We start from the raw sequence: 27,232 nt of genomic DNA on the forward strand, positions 1-27,232 counted from the left end.
AATCTGGTGCCATGGAGATGTGGGTCCATTTTTCTGGACCATGATGTTCCAGACGAGTGTTTGTTAAGTAGATATTCAATATAATTGTTTTAAAACGGTACACAATCCAATAAATAGTCATTTCCTGATGGTCTAATTGGTCCCAGGGGGACTTTAGTCTTAATCTATAATGAACAGTCCCACAGGACCTGGGCTTTATTGGATCTATGACAGTTGGGAGAAAAGATACAAAAAGGTATTATTTATTCACATCTTTTTTTAATTGGAGCCTTGTGAAGCTACCTAAGGAAGATTCCCCCCACAATAGAAACTAATGCTACATCATTTTATAGTGTAGAGGCCTTTTTAGCAGATAATTAGACATGGGAAACTCTACAGGACAACGATACATATGCAAAAATGTTCACAACTATGTCCAAAACATCCACTACAGATGGACTAATGGATAGTACACATGTACATTATGCCTTTCTAATCCACAACACGACTTTCACCTAAAATAAAACAATGATATAATAGATCAGAGCTTGTCTCCATCCTCTATACGAGTGCCAGTGATAGCCGGAGCACTTCCCCTATCCCCAGGAGACAGTGCTGCTTCTGCAGCTCCCAAAGGCTCCACCTCACCCTATCATCCACCCTGGTTTGGATGAGTGAGGAGCAGAAGTCTCTGTAATTTGAGCCCCACCTCCTGTCCTCCTTGGCCGCCAACTCACAGCAGGCCTCTACCTCCCTGCCCCAGCGCCACAGAGTCCCAAAGGTGCACCATTTAAAGCAAAAACACTCTTAACTGTTTAACACAATTAGGGCCCAGACATTAAGCCAATTTGTTTTGTTAAAGGCTGGGAATCATAATAGATGTTTTTTTAAAGGGGTAATTAAGTCGTTTTTCACATCCATCTGGGAGGGCATTAGAATTTCAAAAGCATCTGGGAGATCAGGGGGAAGACTGATTTTTAAAAAAAAATGACAAATGGTAATAACTTCTAGTGGAATATTGGCCTCTGCTTACGCCATTGTCATTCTGTAATTCCAGCTCCATTTTAGAGCTCACTCCTGCCTTGTTCCTAATGAGGAGGTGGGTGTTGGAACTGTCAACAGCTGCTGAAACTATGGATCAATAAATCCGTGTTACTTTATCAGCACCTACATTTCTAATGGGTTCGTAAGCCGATAACTGTTTTGATCTGGGTTACCTGCCCCAATGCATAGTGCCAACTGTAAAGTTTGGTGGAATAGGAATAATGGTATGGGACTGTTTTTCATGGTTCGGACTGAGCCCCTTAGTTCCAGTGAAGGGAATTCTTAACGCTACAGCAAACAATGACATTCTAGACGATTCTATGCTTCTAACTTTGTGGCTACAGTTTGGGGAAGGCCCTTCCTGTTTCAGCATGACAATGCACCCATGGACAAAGCAAAGTCCATACAGAAATGGTTTGTTGAGATAGGAGTGGAAGAACTTAACTGGCCTGCACAGAGCCCTGAACTCAACCCCATCGAACACCTTTGGGATGAATTGGAAAGCAGACTGCAAGCTGAGCCTAATCGCCCAACATCAGTGCCCGACCTCACTAATGCTCTTATGGCTGAATTGAAACAAGTTCCCACAGCAATGTTCCAACATCTAGAGGAAAGCCTTCCCGGAAGAGTGGAGGCTGTTATAGCAGAAAGGGGGGGACTAATGAGATGTTTGACGAGCAGGTGTCCACATACTTTTGGTCATGTAGTTTAGGTCTTCTAAAGAAAATATATGTGTATACATTCCAGAAATTGTGTGCAATAGTTACATCATTCACTTAAGCTTATAAATAGATTAGTACACACACACGCAGAAGCAAACAAAAGCCAGCAGATGCTCCCGCCACAATGATCAGTGACCTCCCAGGCTTGCGACACTGTGCTAAATGAGCAACTTTCCTCTGCGGAGTAGTCAATAACCACACAGCCACAACGATCGTGTCAGCGTCCAGCCTGGCCAACACCCCCCGTAATTAATGAGTTCATGTCTCCTGGGCTCCTGGGCTCAGAGAGAGAGAGAGGGAGACAGCACAAGACATATATAGTCATCTATTACATGTGCTATCCAGAGGTCACTGCCCTCCCCCGGCTAGAGCAGCCAGAAACCGCCCGGAGCCTTTGACTGTGGCCATTATTTTTTGGGGGGGGGGATGAAAACCATGCCCGTTGGCTGTGGTGTCAATCAAACGCAATTTGATTTATATCAATCAGCATTAGAAGACAGTGGATCTATAAGCGAGAGGATGGAGTGATCAGTAGCAACATTAACCAGAGTGCACATGATCCAAGGATGAGTTAGTGTCTGTCTGCATTGCTGCTGAGAAGGGCCGGCCTTTCAGTTTGATAGAGGACGACTCAGTCAGTTTGATAGAGCATGGCTCAGTCAGTTTGATAGAGCATGACTCGGTCAGTTTGATAGGGCAGAGCTTAGTCAGTTTGACAGGGCATGGCTCAGTCAGTTTGAAAGAGCATGGCTCAGTCAGTTTGACAGGGCATGGCTCAGTCAGTTTGATAGAGCATGGCTCAGTCAGTTTGATAGGGCATGGCTCGGTCAGTTTGATAGGGCATGGCTCAGTCTGTTTGATAGGGCATGGCTCAGTCAGTTTGATAGGGCATGGCTCGGTCAGTTTGATAGGGCATGGCTCGGTCAGTTTGATAGGGCATGGCTCAGTCAGTTTGATAGGGCATGGCTCGGTCAGTTTGATAGGGCATGGCTCGGTCAGTTTGATAGGGCATGGCTCGGTCAGTTTGATAGGACATGGCTCAGTCAGTTTGATAGAGCATGGCTCAGTCAGTTTGATAGGACATGGCTCAGTCTGTTTGATAGGGCATGGCTCAGTCAGTTTGATAGGGCATGGCTCAGTCTGTTTGATAGGGCATGGCTCAGTCAGTTTGATAGGGCATGGCTCAGTCAGTTTGATAGGGCATGGCTCGGTCAGTTTGATAGGGCATGGATCAGTCAGTTTGATAGGGCAGACCTTAGTCAGTTTGATAGGGCATGGCTCAGTCAGTTTGATAGGGCATGGCTCGGTCAGTTTGATAGGGCATGGCTCAGTCAGTTTGATAGGGCAGACCTTAGTCAGTTTGATAGGACATGGCTCAGTCAGTTTGATAGGGCATGACTCAGTCAGTTTGATAGGGCATGGCTCGGTCAGTTTGATAGGACATGGCTCAGTCAGTTTGATAGAGCATGGCTCAGTCAGTTTGATAGGACATGGCTCAGTCTGTTTGATAGGGCATGGCTCAGTCTGTTTGATAGGGCATGGCTCAGTCTGTTTGATAGGGCATGGCTCAGTCTATTTGATAGGGCATGGCTCAGTCTGTTTGATAGGGCATGGCTCAGTCAGTTTGATAGGGCATGGCTCAGTCAGTTTGATAGGGCATGGCTCGGTCAGTTTGATAGGGCATGGCTCAGTCAGTTTGATAGGGCAGACCTTAGTCAGTTTGATAGGGCATGGCTCAGTCAGTTTGATAGGGCATGGCTCGGTCAGTTTGATAGGGCATGGCTCAGTCAGTTTGATAGGGCAGACCTTAGTCAGTTTGATAGGACATGGCTCAGTCAGTTTGATAGGGCATGGCTCAGTCAGTTTGATAGGGCATGGCTCGGTCAGTTTGATAGGACATGGCTCAGTCAGTTTGATAGGGCATGGCTCAGTCTGTTTGATAGGGCATGGCTCAGTCAGTTTGATAGGGCATGGCTCAGTCAGTTTGATAGGGCATGGCTCAGTCAGTTTGATAGGGCATGGCTCGGTCAGTTTGATAGGGCATGGCTCAGTCAGTTTGATAGGGCAGACCATAGTCAGTTTGATAGGACATGGCTCAGTCAGTTTGATAGGGCATGGCTCAGTCAGTTTGATAGGGCATGGCTCGGTCAGTTTGATAGGACATGGCTCAGTCAGTTTGATAGGGCATGGCTCAGTCAGTTTGATAGGGCATGGCTCAGTCAGTTTGATAGGGCATGGCTCAGTCAGTTTGATAGGGCATGGCTCAGTCAGTTTGATAGGGCATGGCTCGGACCGTTCCATTACTGTCTCCCTTTTTGTCTTCCTTCTCTCTTTGCACCAATCTCTCCCCCTCCTCTACCCCATCAGGGGCATTTCTAGTCATACCACCCCATATCCCCTACTCTCCTGCCCCCCCTAACCCCCAGACCCTCTACCTCATATCACCTCTCTGGAAACAAGCCACATCTCTAGGTGGGGAGAGAATCAATCTCTGGCTGCTCCCAGGGATCCCTCCATGACCGTCCTGTCAGACAGAGTGGGTGCTGGTTGTGGTGGTGGTGGTGGTAATGGGGTGCCTCAATTCTCCCTCCACTCACACACTGCTGTCTTTACAGCTTTGCACTGAGTCAGTATAAAACTCCAGACAAAAAACAACACACCCCGATCCCTGAGCGTACAGCTTTATTGATCCCAAACCAGGAAAAAGTACAGAGCACATCTGTATCAATCTGTGTATTTCTGTAAGTTGTGCATATTGAGCAACTACGTTGTCTGTCTGGGGCTAACATTTTAATCAAGGCCCTGCAGATCAGAATAATGGAGAAATTTGATAAACGTCTCATATTCGCATCTAAATCTTGCCAAGTCAGGATTTCGGCTCAGAGCAATGGGAAATGAAGAACTAGAGTGGAGACAGGAAGTTCACAAAGCTTTTTTGAAGTAATCTCTTTAAAAAATGGCTTTTAATCAGAATATCTGCAATATTTTCCGTGATGAGTTAATTAGTGGGGAATCAAGGTGTCATCGATTTTGAGGCATGGTCCTCCAAACCTTCTCCTGCAGGTGGATCATGGGTGGCTTAGCTTAGTGATTCTAGAGCAGCAGCTGGTAGAGGTACTAGTCAGTCACTGATAAGACAGGTCTCATGCAATATTCAGTTGACCTATTTCTCAATTGAATTTGCACACTGTTCATCTTTAATTAAGCATTCCCAACAAAGACTAATTGACACCCCCTGAGATAACATATTTATGGATATGTAATTGAGTCCACCACCCATACCTCTCTGTGGTGAGTAGAAATGCACAGAAACACACACAATTTGTTCTTAACTGACTTGCCTAGTTAAATAAAGGTTACGTTTAAAAAATACAATTTTAAAAACTGCCAGTGTATGCACTATCACACACAGGGATGAGCAACAATTACAACATACATTTACAAAATACCATTAAGATCAATGTCAACATTTTTTTTTAAATAAATACTTGTATTTGGTAATGTACTTAATTAAAATACATACAAAAATAAATTTGCAAGTACCCGGCCTGAACAGCAACAACAGTCTCACTAACGGTTACAAAGACGTTTTACTTGCTCTGACTTTGATATGTTGTAATTTATCTACCTATTTTTGCAAGTAACTCTGGATAAGAGTGTCTGCTAAATGACCAAAATGTACATGTGAAAATTAACATACCAAAATCAACTGCAAAGCACACTGGGTATTGTTTCGGGGTGGAGTGCATTAGAATATTACTCAGCATGCTTTGCAATTGTTCATTTTTACACATCCATTTTTATTTAGTTCATTTAGCAGACTCTTTTATCACGTCATAGTGCTATCAGATACCAATGCACAGTGAAAAGGGGGCCACAAAATGGGTACTGATATAACGAAAAAATATATATATTGAAAATACAAATTACAGTGTTTTGAAAATACAAAATAAATTGGAGTGTAGTTCAGCCCAGTGTAATTCAAATTACAAAATGCGTATTTCAAATATATGTAAGAAAAATCATGCCCATCTCTGCTCACACACATGCACTGCACGCACACACGTGCATGGCCTACACACAGACCCTGCAAAGTTACATTTGAGGAAAACACAGGCGAGAGCCTAGGGCAAGGTATAACAAGGGCAAGCAATGGAAAGATAAACTTGGTAATACACTCTTGCATTGTGTACACAAAGCATACCTTCATTTTTCATTACGCTAAAATGACTGGTGCACAGCAACCACAGACAGCAAAGTTTCATATCAAACCTAGATTGGTTGTTTTCTTGTTCCTTTTGACATTGTCACAGTCCTGGAATAATATTGATGGTGAAATTATTCTATTTATTAAGTAATCTTTGCGAGGCAGCTTTTCAATAGCATGCCGGTTCCATAACCCACCAAAGTGGCACTTTGCGGGCACATTGAACCGTGTCAATGCTAAGCGAGGCTGACACATTGGGAGATGAAAGTCTTGTCATTCATTTGCCAGTGACAACCTGTGTATGCTAATGTCCAAGCATCTTTAGCTCAAAGAGGGAGATGGCTCTGCTGTCTGCACACAGCAAGGCCTGGGATACCAGTGCAGTCATGGGTTAGTCAGGGTCTGGTGACACTAAAGGAACCACGGTAATGGGAAAGTTATATAGACTAACAAACAGTACAACACATTCTGACCAGGTTCTGGTCCTGTAGTCCTGCTGAGGATGAACAGATGTAGTCCTGAACACCTGGTAACCCTGCCAAACACTAGATCCTGTAAACGTTGTCTCTCAATGGAATGCACCTTTGAGGGTTATTGACATACAGTTAGCTTTTCAAGTGTTCACATAGGCTATTTAGAAGGCAATAATTGCATAGTATGGATCTCTGTTTACTCAATGAATACTTGAAGGGAAAAGGGATTGATGCATTAGACTGCTCTATGGTATAATTAGTGATAAATGCAAAGCTCCGGTTTTGCAGTGAACATTGAATCAGCCTCAGCCACCGAGAACGGAAAGCCATTTGCTGTTTACTTCACTGGGGCCTTGGATTTTAATATAATAGAAGTCTACCTATTTGAGTGGATTTTATTATAATAGAAGTCTACCTATTTGAGTAGATTTTATTATAATAGAAGTCTACCTATTTGAGTGGATTTTATTATAATAGAAGTCTACCTATTTGAGTGGATTTTATTATAATAGAAGTCTACCTATTTGAGTGGATTTTATTATAATAGAAGTCTATCTATTTGAGTGGATTTTATTATAATAGAAGTCTACCTATTTGAGTGGATTTTAATATAATAGAAGTCTACCTATTTGAGTGGATTTTAATATAATAGAAGTCTACCTATTTGAATGGATTTTATTATAATAGAAGTCTACATATTTGAATTTAGGTAGTCAAAAGTGAAAAATGTCAAAAGTGGCATCTAAAATCCATCACAATCTCTCCACATACAGTACATGTATGTGGTATGTAGGCTATATCATTAAGATTCCTCATTCCCTATTCTGTAAACTAGTTGATTTGAACCGGTGCTTGTTAGTTTGGCTCAGGGAGATCTATATTTGATGTGGTGATCAGATGTATTACATTAGACACCTGACATGCTGATATTAGCTCCCCAGCAGCTGTCAGAAGTGTGTCTGAATGATTGACTCCTAGCAGATCTGCTTTCAGATGAATATTTTATCTTCTCGTAATAGAAAACAGATGTTCTACTCCTGCCTATACTGGGAGATAGACTACTAGTAATGTATGCAATACTTACAGCTAACTACATTTAGCATGAAATATGCATCGGACAGATGCCCCACAATCAAGTTTCACGAGCGTATAATGGAATATCGACAGATCTCATTTGAGCAGGGTAGACTGACCTCATTGGGGGGAACTAATACAACTTCTTGTACATTCAACCAGAAAGATGCCCTGGCTGTATTTCAGTGTAAGGCGGGCGGCACTCTGGATGCCCTTGAAAGCATTGACCTCTTCAAGGAGTAAGGGCTGCTATGTGATTAATACAGCTCGGCATTTATTGGCTCGCCAAGGCACTTTTACCAATAGGTCACCTGCTTGACCTCGGCGCAAGCGTGGGGATCGAAACCAAGTGGAAAGGAAACTATATGGCTCAGGGTGGTAACAGCAGGCAAATGCTAAAAGGGTGGTCAAACTCCTAACCCTCCCACACACCTACACTACCGTTCAAAAGTTTGGGATAGAAATGTCCTTGTTTTTGAAAGAAAAGCTATTTTAAATAACATAAAATTGATCAGAAATACAGTGTAGACATTGTTCATGTTGTAAATTACTATTGTAGCTGGAAACCGCTGATTTTTTTATGGAATATCTACATAGGCATTACTTACTGTAAGAAATATTTTCCTCATTTACAGTGGCATTTACAGCCAAAGATATATTTCATACTCAATTATCCTTCAAGGATTTTGTGGAAAACATTGTGGACAAACGTGGAATGAAATAATGGTAGCCTATTCACTAGTATATATGACATGTACAACCCTGGTATGGTATACATGTACTGTAAAAAACAGCTGTATGTCTACCTAGCCACTTAATCATACTGTTGCATACATACACACACACACACACACACACACACACACACACACACACACACACACATTCTCACACACATTTTCCGAGACCAAAGGAAGAGCTGACTGCAACATTTTTCTCCACTTCAAAAAAGTAGCCGGTGTCAAAATGATAAATGAGGGATCATGAGGGAGAGCTGCATACTTACATTAGACTGCACAGGAGCTTCAGGAGCTATGGACAAACCATGCAATAGTTTCACAGCTATACCTCTTCAGTACCGGACAACGCCTTCTGCACAATATGAGGATTTTACACATAACAATGAATGATAGAGATCAGTCAAATGAAATTAGTAGAATGAAATTAGTAGAATCTGCAACCAGGAGGTATATGAGCTAAGATACAGACATAACCTGATGAGGGAAATGCTGTGTTCCTGGTACAGGTGTTTGCTGGTGAAAGGTTGATTTGTTATTTCCCTAAGGTGACTGCAGCACATACACATGCACACACGTCAACACAAACACTCTCTCACACACACACACACACACACACACACACACACACACACACGTATGTGGATAGAATCAGAGAAGCCGTTAGACTGTCATAACATAATTTCAGCATCAGTTAAAAAATGGCTGAGAGAAGATTGATGGGTGGCGAGAGCTGGTTAATATGCGTGATTGGAATGATACAACGCCTGGTTGCTTGTTGTGAGGGGGCTTGGGCTTATACTGCAACAGCAGGTCTCGGGAGAAAATAAAAAACACGAATTCCAATAAAACAGCTATTGACATGTATGCATTGCTGTCAGTGGTGTTTTTATACATTATGACCACAAATGACTGTTAGTAAACAAATAAAAACATTTATATTAGCTTTTTTACTATACCACTTGGTATGACCTTCTAAAGGACTCAATCAAACCGACAGGAGTTCATTCATTCTCCATTTCCATATTTCTCTACTACATTTCCACACACATACAACATGTGCAGACTTCCACCAGGACAACTGTTTATTTAGAGTAACAGTATCAACGATAACACAGGGAGACTGGACCATGAGAAGTTACTGCACATGTACTGTCCATGTCCTTAGATCAATTACAATGTAATTACACTAGCAGACAGAAATACAACCTGGGCTGATGCTCTGTCTTCCCTGATAAGTGATAGATAAGCACCTGAGGGATGGAGAAGAGGAGACCTGGGCTGGAATACATCTCAGAGACATCCATAAATTACACAGTGGAGACCATTCCTTCAAGTGCCTTCCAACGCTATGCAGCTTCCCTCGAACACTACAGGTCAGAGGGGTAACACCCTTATCCAAGTCTCTCAGACAAGACATCCAGCTGGCCGTGGAAGAAGAGAAAACAGTGGAAAGTCGTTTTTGCTGTGCTACCACAAAATAAGACCTCATTCTGAGCTCCCCCGTTGTGCCTGAGTAGTTGGCATTCTGGCTGCCTCCAGACCTGTGCTAACCAATTAGTCAGTTCAATTTCGAGACTCTGATCTAGTCTAAGCTTATCAAGAGTCACTGAGTAGAGGAACTTAAATGTGTGACATCAATGTAGATGTGCAACTGTTCCTTGGTCAGGGGGAGAGAGGAGAGCAGCGTGGCGGGTTCTGACTGCTGAGAGAGAGAAGCAGCGTACAAAAGACAAAGAGATCAGCGATAAGACAGAGAAGTGCACCCATATCGACTGCTGTCAGTTAGGAGCATGTTAAGGAGTGTATTAGGGATTATAGGGGATTAGTCATATCAGATCACTGGAGGGTTATCAGAGGTCACAGCAGCTCCTGCAGGGAGGAGTTCCCTGTTACCTCCCAGCCCTTCCAAAATGAGCCTCTGCTGCATTCCCTACCAAGCCTACTGCACGCTACAGAGAAATGCAAAAGATTAACACATACAGTCGCAGGATTTATGAGTTTGGAAAAGCAATTAAGCTTGTGATTTTTATTAGAGGCTTGATTGAGTGCTCCCACCCCAGTCTCTGGGTGCTACCTAGGTTGAGCCCCTCTCAGGAGAACAGAATGGGGCCCCACTCCAAAAATTACCATGATTTAAGATGCAAAACCAACACACATTAAAACAGCTCAGAGCTTATTGCATGCTCGCTTCCACACAAAACCAATTTAGTTTCCATTGATCGCTTTTCAAGCAATTAGATTTCCATTGATGGGAAAAGTAAAGGGTGCTTGTATGAAACGCGGAGGGTCAGTAGTTGGCCGCTGTGATTTGAACATTTATTCGAGCCATTTGACCACCTCCTCTAACCCCTGACAGATGGCTGGCTGGCTGGCTCCTTGCCCTCCGCCCCGCCCCACGTGTACGTCCCCTCCTTCCGGACAACAAATAATTCACCCCCCATGAAAAAACGCCTGGCGTCAGATTATACATCCGTCTTTATTTCCAATATTGCCTCTTTGTTTCTGCAAACTTGGCTGATTTTCTAAATTGTGGAGTATTGACTGTTTCAGAGCCTGACCAAGCGAGTCTGATGTAACACATTGAAGGTAATGATATCCCAGCCACGGAAGGAAGAAGCAGTAGCTGCATGGGGAAGAACTGGACCCTGGCCAGATTCTAGAACCATTAGTCTACCCAGAGGCTTGGTTCTGTTCCGGCATGACAGGCTCACTATCACCATAACTGTAACCCAACTCAACCAGGGTTGCCACCAGATCACTCCCCCTGTGCCCAACACAGGGAGATTCCATCTTGAATCACTTTCATTCAGACATTCAAGGTCATTCCCCACTTTTCTGTGTGTGTTTTTAAACATATCTAATTTTCAACTGTCACAGGGAGCAGTGGTAGCAGTGGCTATAAACCTGAACTGTGTGTTAAATAACGGTTCAATATTCAAAATACCTGGCAAAGGCCAATGGGTGAAAGTAGATTCAAGAAATAAAACAGGGAACACTGAATGGCATTAATGTGAAAGTAGGGAGTAATTCCCAGCGTGCTCCCAGAGGAAATCCACCTTTCGCCAAAGCTGGGGATTTTGACAAATGCCTTTCTCAACACGAGCAACGGAGACAAATGTTACATTTAAACAGAAATACTTAATTTCCACTTTTGGTGACTTGCGGCAGATATCATTAATCAACGGAGGCCTACCACGCTTAGTGAGCCTGCTAGGAACCAGATGATCGCCCTCTTCCACTCAATCCATCAACTATGATTGGAGAAAGAAAAGGTTTGAAAACGTTGAGCCGCGCCCACGCTGGAAGAGTAATTACCCATGTGCCAGTTGCTGAGGTGTTCCAGTGACACCTCGACCCTCTGTTTAGCATGCACCAGATTACTCATGGGGTGTCAACATACCTCCAGTGACAGAGCTAGCATCTCCACCTTACTAGGCTCCCCTCACTCACTGCTCACTGTCGTCTCAGGAAGAAGAAGATAAATAGAATGTTATGAGCCTCCCAACTTCTAATGAGCAAACTTATCACTGGACCGGCCCAAGATAATGTATGCAGATGGCACTGGAGGAGATGGCTGCCGTTTTACGGGAACCTACCAATTGTGCTATTGTGTGTGTTTTTTTCACATTATTTGTAATTTATTTTGTACATAACGTTTCTGCCACTGTCTCTTATGACCGAAAAGAGCTTCTGGATATCAGGACAGCAACATATTTTTTCTTTAACTAGTCGGACATGAAGAATTTACTTCGGACACTCGACAAGGCCCAAATCCCCGTCATTCACATGAAGAAGAGACGGAGATATCGGGGACGTAGGTCGGGTGTCTTGTGAGTCAGCCGACGGTGAGTGAGTAATCCCCTGCTACCATTAATACTATTAGCCAACGTGCAATCATTGGATAACAAAATGGATGAGCTCTGATCAAGACTATACTACCAACGGGACATTAAAAACTGTAATATCTTATCTTTCACAAAGTCGTGGCTGAACGACGGCATGGATAAAATACAGCTGGGTGGGTTTTCGATGCATCGGCAAGATAGAACAGCTGCCTCCGGTAAGACAAGGGGTGGCGGTCTGTGTCTATTTGTAAATAACAGTTGGCACACGAAATCGAATATTAAGGAAGTTTCAAGGTTTTGCTCGCCTGAGGTAGTGTATCTCATGATAAGCTGTAGGTCACACTATTTACCAAGAGAGTTTTCATCTAAATGTTTCGTAGCTGTCTATTTACCACCACAAACTGATGCAGGCACTAAGACGGCACTCAATGAGCTGTATAAGACCATAAGCAAACAAGAAAATGCTCATCAAGAGGTGGCGGACTTTAATACAGAGAAACTTAAATGTGTTTTACCTCATTTCTACCAGCATGTTAAATGTGCAACCAGAGGGGAAAAAAACTCTAGACCACCTTTACTCCACACACAGAGATTCGTAAAAAGATCTCCCTCGGCCTCCAAGGAAGTAGTCAGATGACACAGATGCTAAGCTAAAGGACTGTTTTGCTAGCACAGACTGGAATATGTTCCGGGATTCTTCCGATGGCTTTGAGGAGTACACCACATCAGTCACTGGCTTTATCAATAAGTGCATCGATGATGTCGTCCCCACAGTGACCATACGTACATAAGCCAACCAGAAGCCATGGATTACAGGCAACATCCACACTGAGCTAAAAGGTAGAGCTGCTTTTTTCAAGGAGTGGGACTGTAACCCGGATGCTTATAAGAAATCCCACTATGCCCTCCAAAGAACCATCAAACAGGCAAAGAGTCAATACAGGACTAATATTGAATCGTACTACACCGGCTTCAACACTTGTCGGATGTGGCAGGGCTTGCAAACTATTACAGACTACAAAGGGAAGCACAGCCGCGAGCTGCCCAGTGACACGAGCCTACCAGACGAGCGAAATAACTTCTATGCTCGCTTCGAGGCAAGCAACACTGAAGCATGCATGAGAGCATCAGCTGCTCCGGATGACTGTATGATCACGCTCTCCGTAGCCAGTGTAGTTAACAACACATTTGCCACGTTGATTCTCAACACGGGGGCCCCCCAGGGGTGTGTGCTCAGTCCCCTCCTGTACTCCCTGTTCACCCATGACTGCATGGCCAAGGATGACTCATCACCATCATCAAGTTTGCAGACGACACAACAGTGGTAGGCCTGATCACCGACAATGATGAGACAGCCTATAGGGAGGAAGTCAGAGACCTGGCAGTGTGGTGCCAGGATGACAACCTCTCCCTCAACGTCATCAAGACAAAGGAGATGATCGTGGACTACAGAAAAAGGAGGACTGAGCACCCCCGCATTCTCATCGACGGGGCTGTAGTGGAGCAGGTTGAGAGCTTCAAGTTCCTTGGTGTCCACATCACCAACTTACTGTCATGGTCCAAACACACAAGACAATTGTGAAGAGGACACGACAACGCCTATTCCCCCTCGGGAAACTGAAAAGACTTGGCATCGGTCCTCAGATCTTCAAAACATTATACAGCTGCACCATCGAGAGCATCCTGACTGATTGCATCACCGCCTGGTATGGCAACTACTCGGCCTCCGACCGCAAGGCACTAAAGAGGGTAGTGCGTACAGTCCAGTACATCACTGGGGCCAAGCTTCCTGCCATTCAGGACCTTCATTCAAGGTGGTGTCAGAGGAAGGGTTAAAAATATATAGGGAAATGTGTGTGATGTTAGAAAAGAGCTGAACCTGAGGGTTGTTTGAAGGGGACCAACACACAGAGACAATAACAGTAAAGCAAACAGGCCTTTGCACCGGTGCTTCTTGCCTCCCTAGTGATACATGCCAGAGATAACAGCTTCATTTCAACCTCAGCACTTTTACTGCACTGTCCAAGTCATTCGCTGGGTCAATGTATCAATGCACCACCATGCTAGTCACTCTCCACTGCGACAACTCTCAATTTCTCCTATGATAGAAGTCCTGAGAGGTGGCATGCTCTAGCTTCCACACATCCCGCCTTCCTGTGATCCGTCTCTGGTCTTTGGAGACCAGCCTGGCTGTTAGTGTGTGAGGGGACGGGTCAGAGGGACAGATGTGTGATTGAATCCTTCATAGTGGGACGAACGAGAGGGTTGGATTTCTCTCCACTGTGATTCTGCCGTGGCGGCACGCTCTTCCCTCAGCGAAGAGATCTATCTCCTCATTCACTTTCAAAGGCAGCTAGCTTCATTATGACACGATCCAACACTCAAAACAACAAGAATCCTCTGATACCTTTCCGTACTGGCCATGAACCAGAGATTTACAAATGTCAGACCATCCCAGTTGTTGTTATTCAATACACCAGCCAAAACAAACACTAGCCTATTCAGTGGCTAGTCTATCATTTCACTATCCTTATCAAGCTCACAATGTGAACAGGAAGCTTTCCATGTTGGCAGAGGCTTCCCCTGGTAAAGCTGTGTGTGGTAGAGCCTGACTCTGTCATGGGTGGGGGGCGCTGGATAGAGGGCGGGGGGAACCAGGCAGGTCAGAGCGCTGGACTATGATTAACACTGACATCAGGGAGACACAACCTGCATCTGTGGGGGTCAGGGGGCGTAAAGGGTAACCGTTCAGAGAACATGGCAGAGAGAAAGAGAGCACAGATTTCTACCCTACATTCTCAGTCCTATCTGTTATGACGAGGAATGCTAGTTTGGATGAAATGACATGTTTTTATTGTGTGCTTAAAATGATATAGCTTAATATTCAATTTTCCACATCCAGAGGAAGATGCACCTCTTTTGCATTCACGGCACCACCGTCTGCAGTGTTATGACAGCAGATCTTCTGAGCTTATGCATCTTACACATGAGTAATGATCCTCCGACTTCAAAACAACACCAGTACACTTATGCAGAGGAAGAAGACAGTGGAACGGATATACACAGGCAAGTGTCTTCTTATCCTCAGGGAAGTCAGAATGAAATGTGCTTTTATCATGTGTCATAAGCACTGCTCATGCCCCCCCCCCCCCCCCCACCACCACCCCACACCCCACACCTACTTCCACCCCCCTCGCTCATATCCATGTTGAACCCCCGATCAAAAAATATTGGCAAACGCTGTAATTACGTGTGGAGTATCTCACAGCCCTTACATGGCTCGGGGGTTCAATCAGTGGCGGGCCTGATATTCCAGTTTTATCATATTTTAGTTTTATTCGAGGACGGTGGCAGCAGCAGGCCTCCAGTCAGCCATAATTGAAACGAGGGGAGGAAGGAGGAAGATGTAGAGGCTCTATGCCCCGCTCCTTGTAATCAAGCCCTTACTCCTGTGTGCTTTTCCCATTTTTCAAAGTGAAATATACTCGCAATCTGTATCGTAATACGTCACCAGTCGCTCCTTCCTCCAGCCCAGAGCCTTGGGGTAATTAGGCATGACAAAGTGTGCTTTTGAGATGAGGAAGAACCGAGCATTAAGGCTGTTCATGTAACACAACTGGGCCATGGATGTTGCCTGGCGTATTTGCAAAACATTCAATTAACAGGTTTACATGATGAGGCACATTAAATTGTCACACTCCTATATTCACTCTGCATTATTCAATAATTCTGCACTCGGGCAATGTATTCTGTTTGATTCTCTACATTATCTGTTCAGCTGAATTCCATACATGTGAATGTGATATGCGGCTGGTTGGATTGGGAGGGGGAGAATGGTGAGAAAGCGGCACCGGGGGACTGATGGAGAAGTTGATGTATGATCCCTGGTGGCTGGGCTTATTTGAGGCGTGGAGCTGGGCAGGTGATTCAGAGGCGCCGGCTCTTTAAACAGCGTAATGAGCCAGAGAGGATGCTGCCTTCTCTCTCTCTCTCTCTCTCTCTCTCTCTCTCTCTCTCTCTCTCTCTCTCTCTCTCTCTCTCTCTCTCTCTCTCTCTCTCTCTCTCTCTCTCTCTCTCTCTCTCTCTCTCTCTCTCTCTCTCTCTCTCTCTCTCTCTCTCTCTCTCTCTCTCTCTCTCTCTCTCTCTCTCTCTCTCTCTCTCTCTCTCTCTCTCTCTCTCTCTCTCTCTCTCTCTCGCTCTCTCTCTCTCTCTCTCTCTCCACACTGCTCCACATCAGTCGGCTGAGGCTGGGGTTTTTACGAGGGTCAGTCCTCACCCTGCCTGGCCACGCTACTCTCAGGAAGTCCCTGCTGTTGCCTCTGCTGCTGGGCTCTCTGGGGAATACCTCACCACACGGCGCTGTGCCACGCAGAGCGGAGCGGTGCAGAGCCCAGTGCATGCACCCACGCTGTCACACAACGACAGTGGTAAAGGGTCCAACAAGCATTACCACAGAGCAGGACACAAAGGGCAGCACGGCAGGAGATGACCCCTTCCAGCTGGCACACTGACACACACCGGGGGATACTGGTGTGTGTGTGTGTGTGTGTGTGTGTGTGTCTGAAAGAGTAAAAGTGCGTGTATACATGCTTGTGTGTGTTTAAGCATAATGTAAGTGTAAGCACATAATTAGTGTAAGTATGCATGAAAGTGTGAGCGTGTGTGTTTGAGTACATGTGTGCTGTGTTTTATGTGATGGTTAGCATACTAAGGCCCCTCACAGCATCACAGGCAGGCACCCCGATGGGGGTACAGAGACGAGAGGGGAGGGCTACGACACACAGCTTTTCATTGATGCTGACTATATATAAATGCATGCACACATGGATGCTGCTCCTAAATAGACAAACACATACATCAATTTCCAAATCTAACACATTTGAAATTCAAATGCCCGAGCACATTTTTTACGATAGGTCTCATTTCTCTCGCCGTAATCTAAAAAGAGGACTGAACATTGGAGGGAAAGAACAAATGCTGTTTGGAATTTAAGATGATGCATTTGGTTTGTGGCGTGATGTTGTTTCCCCCTTTCCTGTAAATCACAGGTGTGTGGAGGGACTGAGGCTGTAGCCCAGGGCTTGTTGCTGCTGACAGGTTCAGTGTTTCAGGACTTCACTCCTTTTCAATGACACTTCTGAATTGAGAAGCAGAGGGAGAGAAAAGAGGTTTCTGCTGGAGGTTGAATTAAAGAGGCTCTCTCTCCCTCTTTTTTTTCTCGATGGCGTTTAAAATCAATTCATTCAGTGGACTGCTGACACAGCCAGGCCCGGAGAGCCTAGGATTTATGGCTCCCTCTAATGGGCATGCTCTGAACCAAAGCCCTGCCGTCAGCACAATCCAGCTAGCCGCCCGCCCGCTCCCTCGCTCCTCACTTTTAAAGACGCAGGCACCCCCCTCCCACCTCCTCCTCTCCCCTCCACTGTGGAGGAGCTCCTACGGCCATGCGAGGGGGCTGAGGAAAACACTGCCGGCGGTAACACAGGAGGAATTTTGAAAATCGGTGAAATCTAAACTATTAATCACAAAGGAAGCTAATTATATGTGAGTGAGAGACCAAGAAGACGATGGAGAGAAAGAAAGAAAGAGAATGGAACAGAGGAAGAGATACTGAACAATTCCATTTTGAATTTAGAAATGTATTGGGTGTTTACTTTGAAAGGACCATAAATTCACACAGTTTGAATGGCATATTCTGATTCAAATCGATGCATTGCTATTAGTAAGGTGTATTTAGAGTTATGTAGTCAAATGTAAAACCTCTAATGTCAATAAGAGGACTTTAGTACTGTCTATCTACCAATTCCACAAGTGGTATTTCTTATGGAGTGGTCTATAATTTGGTTCTTTATCCATTAACTTGTCTGACCTGTGGGGTGTATGTGGTCGCTACATATTCATATATTCATAACCTAGTATAGTGTCAGAGTGTCAGGAACAATTTATGACTGAAGGAAAAAAGACGATTGAAAACACTAGCCCATGAGCCCAGCCAGTGTGAGATGTGTATAACAGATGATTGCCTGAATTGTGATGACCAGCACGTCATTCCCTCAACTCTGCCCATCATCAACACAGTGTTACATCCAGGTGTGTGTGTGTCCATCCGTGTATGTGTGTCTGTGACAGAGAGAAGCACCGTATATAAAATAGAAAGAGATGGGGAATCGGAACCCAATGGAGAAAAGGAAGAGAGAGAGGGGGAAATAATATGAGATGTGAGGAAATGTGTTGCTGTACAGGGGTGGTATAATAGCAGAATAGATGATGTTCTGCCGCAGGGCCTGAGGAGGAGAGAGTCCCTGTATAACCTACAACTTCTCAATGTTTTCAATGTTCATCTGCCAGTACAGTGATACCAGAGAGAGAAATAACAACCTTCACAGCAGCCCCACAGCTCCTGATCCACGTCTAACTCCAGCTAACATCCCTATGAGGTGAATGTATTACTGGCAGTGAATTACCCCCCCCCCCGTTACTCCTATTCTCCAGCTACCACTACAGTTAGCCATAACCAACCATTTGTCCGGCTTCATTATGAAGCCATGCATGGAGAATCCAGCTTAGTCTCCAGCCGTCACATTCCATTTCAAAATACAATTCACCCCCCAAATCCCCACCATTTCTCCCTTAGTTATGTCCAACCTTCTCCTTGTTTGATAAAATATGATGTGATTAAAATAGATTACACACCTTGTTAGCGGAGTGTTCCATATTTGATACGGCGGTGCTTTGAGACAGCCAACCTCGTCTGTGATTCAAAGCGTTTGTGGCCTTGTTCTGTGGCTATTTGTTTAATAAGCCCTGCTACATCAGTGGACCTTTTAAGTGAACAGACTCCCCTGCAGCAAAGGCAAAGATCAATACCCACACCTGGAGAAAAAAAATAACGGCCAAGGATTTTCTATCCCGGCCCCTTTTATATAGTGAAATAAGAGCAGGAAGATAATCAGTGTGGCTGTAACAATCATGGCCTATTTTTGAAGGAATCCCACAGGTCAACCATGCAGAGTGAGATGTTTAGGACCGGTTAGACCACCACGGACCAGATGCCTCACACTAAGCCTAGCTAACAGTTGAACCAATTATATTATCTCTTGAAGGAATATTATAAATACAAGGAGAAAGTCTTTGTGGCTAAATTAACTAATTGACTAATCTTCTCCGCCTGCTGATTGAAAGCTTCTAGTGTGATGGCTGATTGGGGAAGCCTTCCATTTGTACCAATATAGCACACTAGGACTTCACATCCAGGAGTAATACAGAGTCATATGTCCTAGAAATGAGTGAAACGAAGCTCTTCAGAGGTCTGCTGACACACAGAGAAGAACAAAGTGTGCAGGAGGGAGAAATCTAATATTGTAGTCAATGAGCACTGTTTGACAGGGGATGAGACTCAAGCTGCCTTGAAAACAAATTTTCATTATACTTATATCGTGATTATATAAGAAAGTCTAACTAGAGGCCAAGATAAATTAGAGCCAATTAGTACCATATTGTCTGTTTTAAACAGAGGCAAATGAACAGGCTCTAGAACTCGAGTGTTTATTTCATAAATCATTGGAATGTTGCACCTGTTGAGAATGCAAATAGATTAAGCAATTTGATTAAAATCTTATATCAAAACATTTGGGGAGCCTTTTTGTTTACACTTGTTTTTTTTATTAGCGTGAAACTGCATTTTGGCTCCTGTTTCGTGTATGAGCAGAGTTAGCAGCACTGTGTGAGGGTAGTTTGGGGGGGGGGGGGGGGGGGGGAACACCCACCAGCTAGCACAGGAGCACTGGATGTCCATCATTACCACACCACACCGCTGATCACCGCAATAATATAGAACTATAACCAAGCAATTAGTCTAATGGAAAACAGCACTCTTTATCCCAGTGTGATGTGGTAAGGTGCAATGGGCACTCCTCTTGGCCCTCGCCAGTGGAGGCTAGAGGCTGGAGGTTGTGGAGTGGAAAGGTAATGGCAGAGAGAGAGAGAGAGAGAGAGAGAGAGAGAGAGAGAGAGGAGGCACGGGAGGTGAGGAGAGAGGAGGTAATGGCAGAGAGAGAGAGAGAGAGAGAGAGAGAGAGAGAGAGAGAGAGAGAGAGAGAGAGGAGGCACGGGAGGTGAGGAGAGAGAGAGCAAGAGAGAGCGAGCGAGAGAGAGAGGTAGGGGAGGGGAGAGGATTTTTATTTAATTTTTTATATCACCTTTATTTAACCAGGTAAGCTAGTTGAGAACAAGTTCTCATTTACAATTGCGACCTGCCCAAGATAAAGCAAAGCAGAAGTAATGGCAGAAAGAGAGTGAGAGAGGCAGGGGAGGGGAGGAGAGAGGATATACTGGCAGAGAGAGAGAGGGGCAGGGGAGGGAGGAGAGAGGATATACTGGCAGAGAGAGAGAGAGAGGGGCAGGGGAGGGGAGGAGAGAGATACTGGCAGAGAGAGAGAGGGACAGGGGAGGGGAGGAGAGAGGATATACTAACAGAGAGAGAGGGGGGCAGGGGAGGGGAGGAGAGAGGATATACGAGCAGAGAGAGAGAGGGGCAGGGGAGGTGAGGAGAGAGGATATACTAGCAGAGAGAGAGAGGGGCAGGAGAAAGAAAAAGGCCCATTGATCCTCAATGCCACCTGCTGTATGGCTCCTGCGAGGCCAGCCAGGGGAGCAGGGAACACACACATGGGCGCCTGCCTGGGCCACGGCCATATGGATGAAAGCCTTGTGGAGGAGCCGAGCTACTCTTCCGCTATCTGACCACATCAGGTTGATTGACTGTCTTGAAGTTGGTGTTTTAAAGAAGTACACACAAAGGTGTAATGACAGAGGATACACACATGCAGAGAAAACAGGTACAGAGAGCGCGAGTATGGGTGTGTGTGTGTGTTTGTGTAATAGAGAGAGTATAAGAGTGTGTGTGTGTGTGTGTGTGTGTGTGTGGACAAGTTTAACTATACTTGTTGGACCAGAATTCCCACAAGTATAATAAACAAACAAACATTTGACCAACTGGGGACATTTTGTTTAACCCCACAAGGTCAAATGCTATTTCTAGGGGGTTTAGGCTTAAGGTTAGAATTAGTGCTAGGGTTAGAATTAGGTCTAGGGTTAAGAGCTAGGGATTGTTTAGGGTTAGGGTTAGGGTTTTGGTTAGGGTACAGGTATGGGTTAGGGGTTAAAGAAAATACGATTTTGAATGGGACTAAATTGTATGTCCCCACAAGGTTAGTTGTGCAAGACGGTGTGTGTGTGTGTGTGTGTGTGTGTGTGTGTGTGTGTGTGTGTGAGTGTGTGTGTGTAATAGAGAGGCAGGTAGAGAGGGAGCAGGTGTGTGTGTGTGTGTGTGTGTGTGTGTGTGTGTGTGTGTGTGTGTGTGTGTGTGTGTGTGTGTGTGTGTGTGTGTGTGTGTGTGTGTGTAATAGAGAGGCAGGTAGAGAGAGAGAGCAGGTGTGTGTGTGTGTTGGAGAGAGAGAGGCAGAGGGACGTACCTGCCCAGCTGGGGGTCTCCATGTACAGGTAACGCCGGACGGGCCAAAGCTGGGAGATTCACTCACTGTTGATACTAACGAACCCTGTAGACACAAGGCAACACATCCTCAGTTTAGACAGGAGGACCAAGGCAGGCAGTTGCAGACATTTACATTTCTCAGACATTTTCAACGTGTCAAATGTGTGTGTGTTTATTTTGTTTGCGCGTGTGTCCCTGCCTGCCTGCTTGCGTGCGTGTGTGTTGTTTAAGTGTGTGAGTGCTCTCCTACTGTGAATGTTTCTGCTGAGCTGTGTATCTGAGCAGGCCTCAGGTTGGCTGGAGCCCAGCAGCCCAGCCGGTGAACCACAGAGAAAACTGCATTGATTTCATCCCCCAGAAATCCCATCTCGCTGAGCCCGCCTTCTCACCCCGCCCTCCTCCCAATTAAGCATTTGCAGGGAGCCATGCCAACACAATTAGTCATTTATCAAAAGTAATTAAAAGCAATTTCTTCTCTGTTGTTGATTGGGAATTGACTAATTGTTGAGACTGTACAAATGGGGATAAATAAACCAGGAATGGATGAATTTGACATCAACTTGGAGGAAAGCATAAACACTGTAAAATGAGTCCTCGACATCTGGCTCTGTGATTCCTCTCAACATGATTACGACTGCAAAAACTGAACCAGTTGTTCATGACATTCTGATACACAACAAGTCAAAGCCAGTAAATAATATATTAGAAACAACATATTGACTAACTGACGTAAAGAGTTCTGCTGCTAGAAATAGAGAGGGGCTGGTAAGAACTATGGCTGCTTTTCTGTCAAGACGAGACATATCCCACTGGGCACAATTCAACGTTAATTCCACGTTGGTTCGACATAAATTCATTAAAATGAAGTGGAAACATCGTTGATTCAACCAGTGTGTGCCCAGTGGGATGTTTCCCCGGATGGACCAACAAAGATATTACATTTGGTAAATATCAACATTTAAGCCCGATATTCATAAAGAAAACACATGATCGCAAGCAAGGCAACCTGGGGAGGGAAAACCAAAAGACCATTCAGCAGCAGAGGTTAGAGTTCGTCTGTTCAGTGAAGCCAAGCAATACCATTTCAACATTATCGGTAACAACCCCTGAATGCACCATTACCTTCTATAAGGGCAGAATTAAATGTCAGAATTGATTTGGGGAGGGAGGGCTGAGATATAAGCGGGCAGCTCTGGCGGCCATTTTGTTCCAGCGCGGCCCTGTATTTGGTCTCCCTGGATCATTAGCAGACGAAGCAGAGAGAAGGGCTGGAAACACATGAAGGAGGTGTGGGCACCCATCACAACTGTCTCCGGTGACAGGGGATGAAATAGAAAACAGGGAAGAGAGGAAGAGTGAGAGAACCCTAAATGAAAAAGGAACTATGCACGCAGAATGCCAGAGGAGTTCTTTAAATGTCCCACTGCTTTGTAAATAAGTTAGTTAGCTAAACAAATACCTGGCTTTGTTCTGAGCCGATCACTTTACTAACCAAGGCTTCTTCTGGTGCCAACAAATGGAGCCGTTGCTTCAATGAGGCGATTAGATTATCCCTTTGAAGGCTGCAGTTGGACAAGCAATTCTATCATTGCCTGGGAACACAAAAATAATTGGGCAACAGTGGGAAAAGTGTGATATTCACGCCTCTACTGAGACTGAACCATGCCTGGAATATCTAATGGAGCCTTTCACTCTCTCCTGCCTTGTTTGGATTCCCATTCATCATGAAAAACTCAATTACTTATGTTCCCTAACATGCATGGTTATTAATGCTCTAATTATGCTTCTCCCTCTAATCTTTTGCCTTGCAATTTGGGTGATATACTGTATGTGTGAACAACATGGCAGGTCCCATAGAAGTGAAAGCTGAATTAGGAATTGTTGTGCTATAAAGCACCTTCTCTTGGGAGCCATCGGCGAGATAGAGAGAGCCTGTCATTGGTTGTCTATACATGGGGATTTATGTAAGCCCACTGAGCATGTGTGTGCATATGCGTTCTCCCTAAGTATGTCATGTATGCACAGGGCTGAATAATCAGTTGCTAATACAGTTACCCACTAATATTATATAGCTAATAGCTCATAGCCTTCCAACATGACAACATGATTTAATCAAACCCCAAACTAGCCCCCTATCACTTCCTCTGGTTCCTATTAAGTCGGCCCTGACAGCTTTAGAGGGGTGAAATAATTTGGGAGGTTTTGAAGATGCCTGTGAGAGCCTTGGGGAGCCCCTGCAGAGTGGCTGTGGAGGCCCTGTACTGCCTGCAGCCATGACTGTTCTTCAAGGTTTCTCCTCTGAGCATTTTTACAACAGCACAAATTAGGAGGAAGGAATGCCTCTGTCAGTGCAGCCCAGACAGCCAACTTGGGCAGAAACTTGGATGACAATGAAGAAACGGAGGGCGTCATAAACTGCGGAAAATAAGCTCTCACTTTCAAACGTTTACGGCAGCTCAAATATCTAATGATACCTCTCATAGCTTTTAATCTTTAATGTGAAAAATTAATCATCCCATTCATTATTTTAATAGCTGTCATTTTTCTCTCCCTAAAGTGATGATTTATAACCATTAAGCCCCACGTCAGCTTGTGTGAGAGGGATTTATAGTAATGTTTGCACCAGGTAGCCTCCAACCATATTTCATTACTCTGACAAGCCATTAAAATGCCCTGATGATTAAACAACAGCTCTGAGGTCAGTGTGTATGGCTGTTAACTTACACTGTATACTCCAGGCTGGGGATTGAGACAGACACACAGCATCTCTTCTCTCCCTCCAGACTGTGTGTGAATGTATGGATGTGGTGTATCTCATTCTATACAGTGGGGGGGATGAGAGAGTCACTACCACTGAGGGAGAATGGTATAAAGATACGCCAGAGATACAAAGACATTGCTGTGTTACTGGGCGACTAGAGCCGTGGTGCTTTCTGCTAAAGAGGTTTTGCACCATGAAGGAGACTAGGTAGATATTTGAAAGGAACTGTGGAAGCAAAACATTGAGTAGTTTGTTTATTTGGTGATGGAGACGAGGTTGTGCTTTGAGTGGCATAGACCTAACCTGCCCATGTTGCTCGGGGAAAAGCAGCCCTCAAAATGGATCCCCTTTGGATCCAGTAGGAGAGGAGAGGAGAGGAGGTAGGAGAGAGGAGAGGAGAGGAGATGAGAGGAGGGGAGAGGAGAGGAGAGGGTAGGAGAGGAGAGAGTAGGAGAGGAGAGAGTAGGAGGGGAGAGGGTAGGAGAGGAGAGGAGAGGGTAGGAGAGGAGAGGAGAGGAGAGGAGAGGAGAGGAGAGTGAACGGCAGGCCTGGAAGAGCTACGTAGCTGGGGGAGGATTTACCTCCCCTGCATGTTCTATGATACATACACGTCTAATATCCAGGGTCCAGCGGTCACAATTGATCACCGATGCTGTGTCTGACACTGACTGACAGCGGCTGTAATTGCTATGTTTGCTTTGGGAGTAGAGCAGGGGAACAGAGCAGGGGAACAGAGCAGGACCGAGCGGTCCAAACACACTGGGCTCCCTCCTCACTGCATTACTACAGTCCAAAACCCCAGGAGCCCCACTCTGGACATTACATCATAGATTGGACTACACATAGCTGAGGACAAGGGAAAAGTGTCTGATACTGGATGTGTGAAGAATATACAAGGACATTGTCAAAACTTTGGTTGTGGTGTTGGATGACTCCATTTTTTATACATGTTCATCTAACAAAATCTGATTTTGTACATATTTTTTTTTATCAGATGCGATTTAAAATCCTGTGTTGATATCTTTGTGTCTAGGCTGCATGGCAGTCATGTTTTCAGAGAATAGTTTTTGTCTATCAGTTCTCTCATTTAATGTCTGTGGTACCTGTGTGGTAAGTCTAGCTCTCTAGATCCTTTTACAGCAGGGGTATTCAGGGGTCGCTGGGGAACTCCATTGGAAAAATATATGTTTTTTGAGAACAATAAATTCAAATTTTTTTGGTTGTGTCATTAGATTTTGGGGTAGGGTCATGAGAAATTATTGGGGAAAAGATTGAAAACCTTTGGTTTGAATGCCATTGGTTTGAATGCCATTGGTTTGAATACCATTGGTTTGAATGTCATTGGTTTGAATACCATTGGTTTGAATACCATTGGTTTGAATGCCATTGGTTTGAATACCATTGGAATGAATGCCATTGGTTTGAATACCATTGGTTTGAATGCCATTGGTTTGAATACCATTGGATTGAATGCCATTGGTTTGAATACCATTGGTTTGAATGCCATTGGTTTGAATACCATTGGTTTGAATGCCATTGGTTTGAATACCATTGGTTTGCAGGCTATAGCATAGTATACATGTAGAAGAGAATCTATCAGCTCCTTTCAAATGAGTTAGAGAAAAATAATGTTGTTTTGTCCCTGATGAAAAGCAGAGAAATGCATCTCATTTGCAATGGTTAACGCACATGTAGGCATTTGAATGTTAATTACCACTACAAATACAACAGTGGTAACAATGAAAAATCTACTTACACATGTAGCGTGATGCCGTTCCCAATAACACTTTTGTCTACGTGAAACAGGATGTTTAGCACCCAGCTGTAGTGTGAAGCTGTGAATGCATGGGGAAATGGTACTTGTAACTCAGAGTATTTTCTTTTGCAACTTTGCAAGTTTTTTTTATCTATCGGCAAGGCACATGAAATCCCAACTGGTCAGACTCTAGGCTTCTGATGCCTGGCTTTAGTCATGAATCAAACCACTGCAGAAATGAAAGCAGTTTAGAAGGCTGCCAAGATTCTACTCAAACAAGTTAGTGATTAAAAATACATGTCAAAAGAATATTTTTGTGACAACAAGTTCTCCCAAATTCTTGTTGAACTTCTAATGTTCCCGGCAATGACTTCAAAGGGGAAATTAAATATTAAAGCTATTATCTAAGACTCTCTTAATGTTATCTAAGGTTAAGTTATATATATATATATAATGCCGACCTTCACAACTATTTTACGTAATAGAGTCCAATTTTGGAGGAGGAACATGATCAAGGGGGAACTGATCCGCTATGTAGACCCACAACCTATGTGACATACTCCATTCATTTCATACTCCTTTGTGGACCACATTATGCATAGAATGTTCTGCATACGATATGTAATCGGTAACACCCTGTATTTCACCTCGGTCTAGTTTGATTTCTCTGCTGCTGGCTGTCTCTATCTGGCATGATATTCACAGACTAGGCCTGGTGTACCAACATCATAATGATTACTTTCACCTTGTAGCTGGAGTTTTGCTGTTCTGAATGTGAAATATCATTGCAGCCACTGCACCCGATACCATAACCTCAATCACTACTGTTTACCCAACTGTAAAATGGTAAATAACTAAGCATTTGAGCGAGGTTAGTGTAGCCAGAAAGCGAGTTGAAAGCCCGGGCTCTGATAAATTTGTCGGAAAAATGCTCCTGGAGTATTTGTTGTCGACTGTGCATCAGTGAGGAGCTGGCCTGGGATTTGAGTCTTGCTGAAGCCAAGCAAAGCATGCCAGATCACTAATTGCACAATTTAAAACCAAAGTCCCTGGCAGCTTGTCGTTTGCAACAGAGGGAAGAGCCATTGCTTAATCAGTGAGCTCAACACAGATCTACCCAGCTCTCTGTTGAGATACT

The 27,232-nt window shown here is 44.4% G+C and overlaps 1 protein-coding gene across 5 annotated transcripts in view; it reads right to left on the reverse strand.

Moving 5' to 3' along the window:
- The window catches only part of LOC110485195 (RNA binding protein fox-1 homolog 3-like), a 416,432-nt gene that overhangs the window by 198,232 nt on the left and 190,968 nt on the right, over nucleotides 1–27,232 (reverse strand). For all 5 annotated transcript variants that reach the window (XM_036941309.1, XM_036941310.1, XM_036941306.1 and 2 more), the window contains one exon: nucleotides 21,558–21,641. In XM_036941309.1, coding sequence (XP_036797204.1) covers nucleotides 21,558–21,579 — 22 coding nt within the window. In that variant the 5' untranslated portion in view covers nucleotides 21,580–21,641. The remainder of the gene's footprint in view (nucleotides 1–21,557; nucleotides 21,642–27,232) is intronic.

The sequence above is a fragment of the Oncorhynchus mykiss genome, chromosome 13 (genome assembly GCF_013265735.2).
Source record: "Oncorhynchus mykiss isolate Arlee chromosome 13, USDA_OmykA_1.1, whole genome shotgun sequence".
Classification (NCBI taxonomy): Eukaryota; Metazoa; Chordata; class Actinopteri; order Salmoniformes; family Salmonidae; genus Oncorhynchus; species Oncorhynchus mykiss.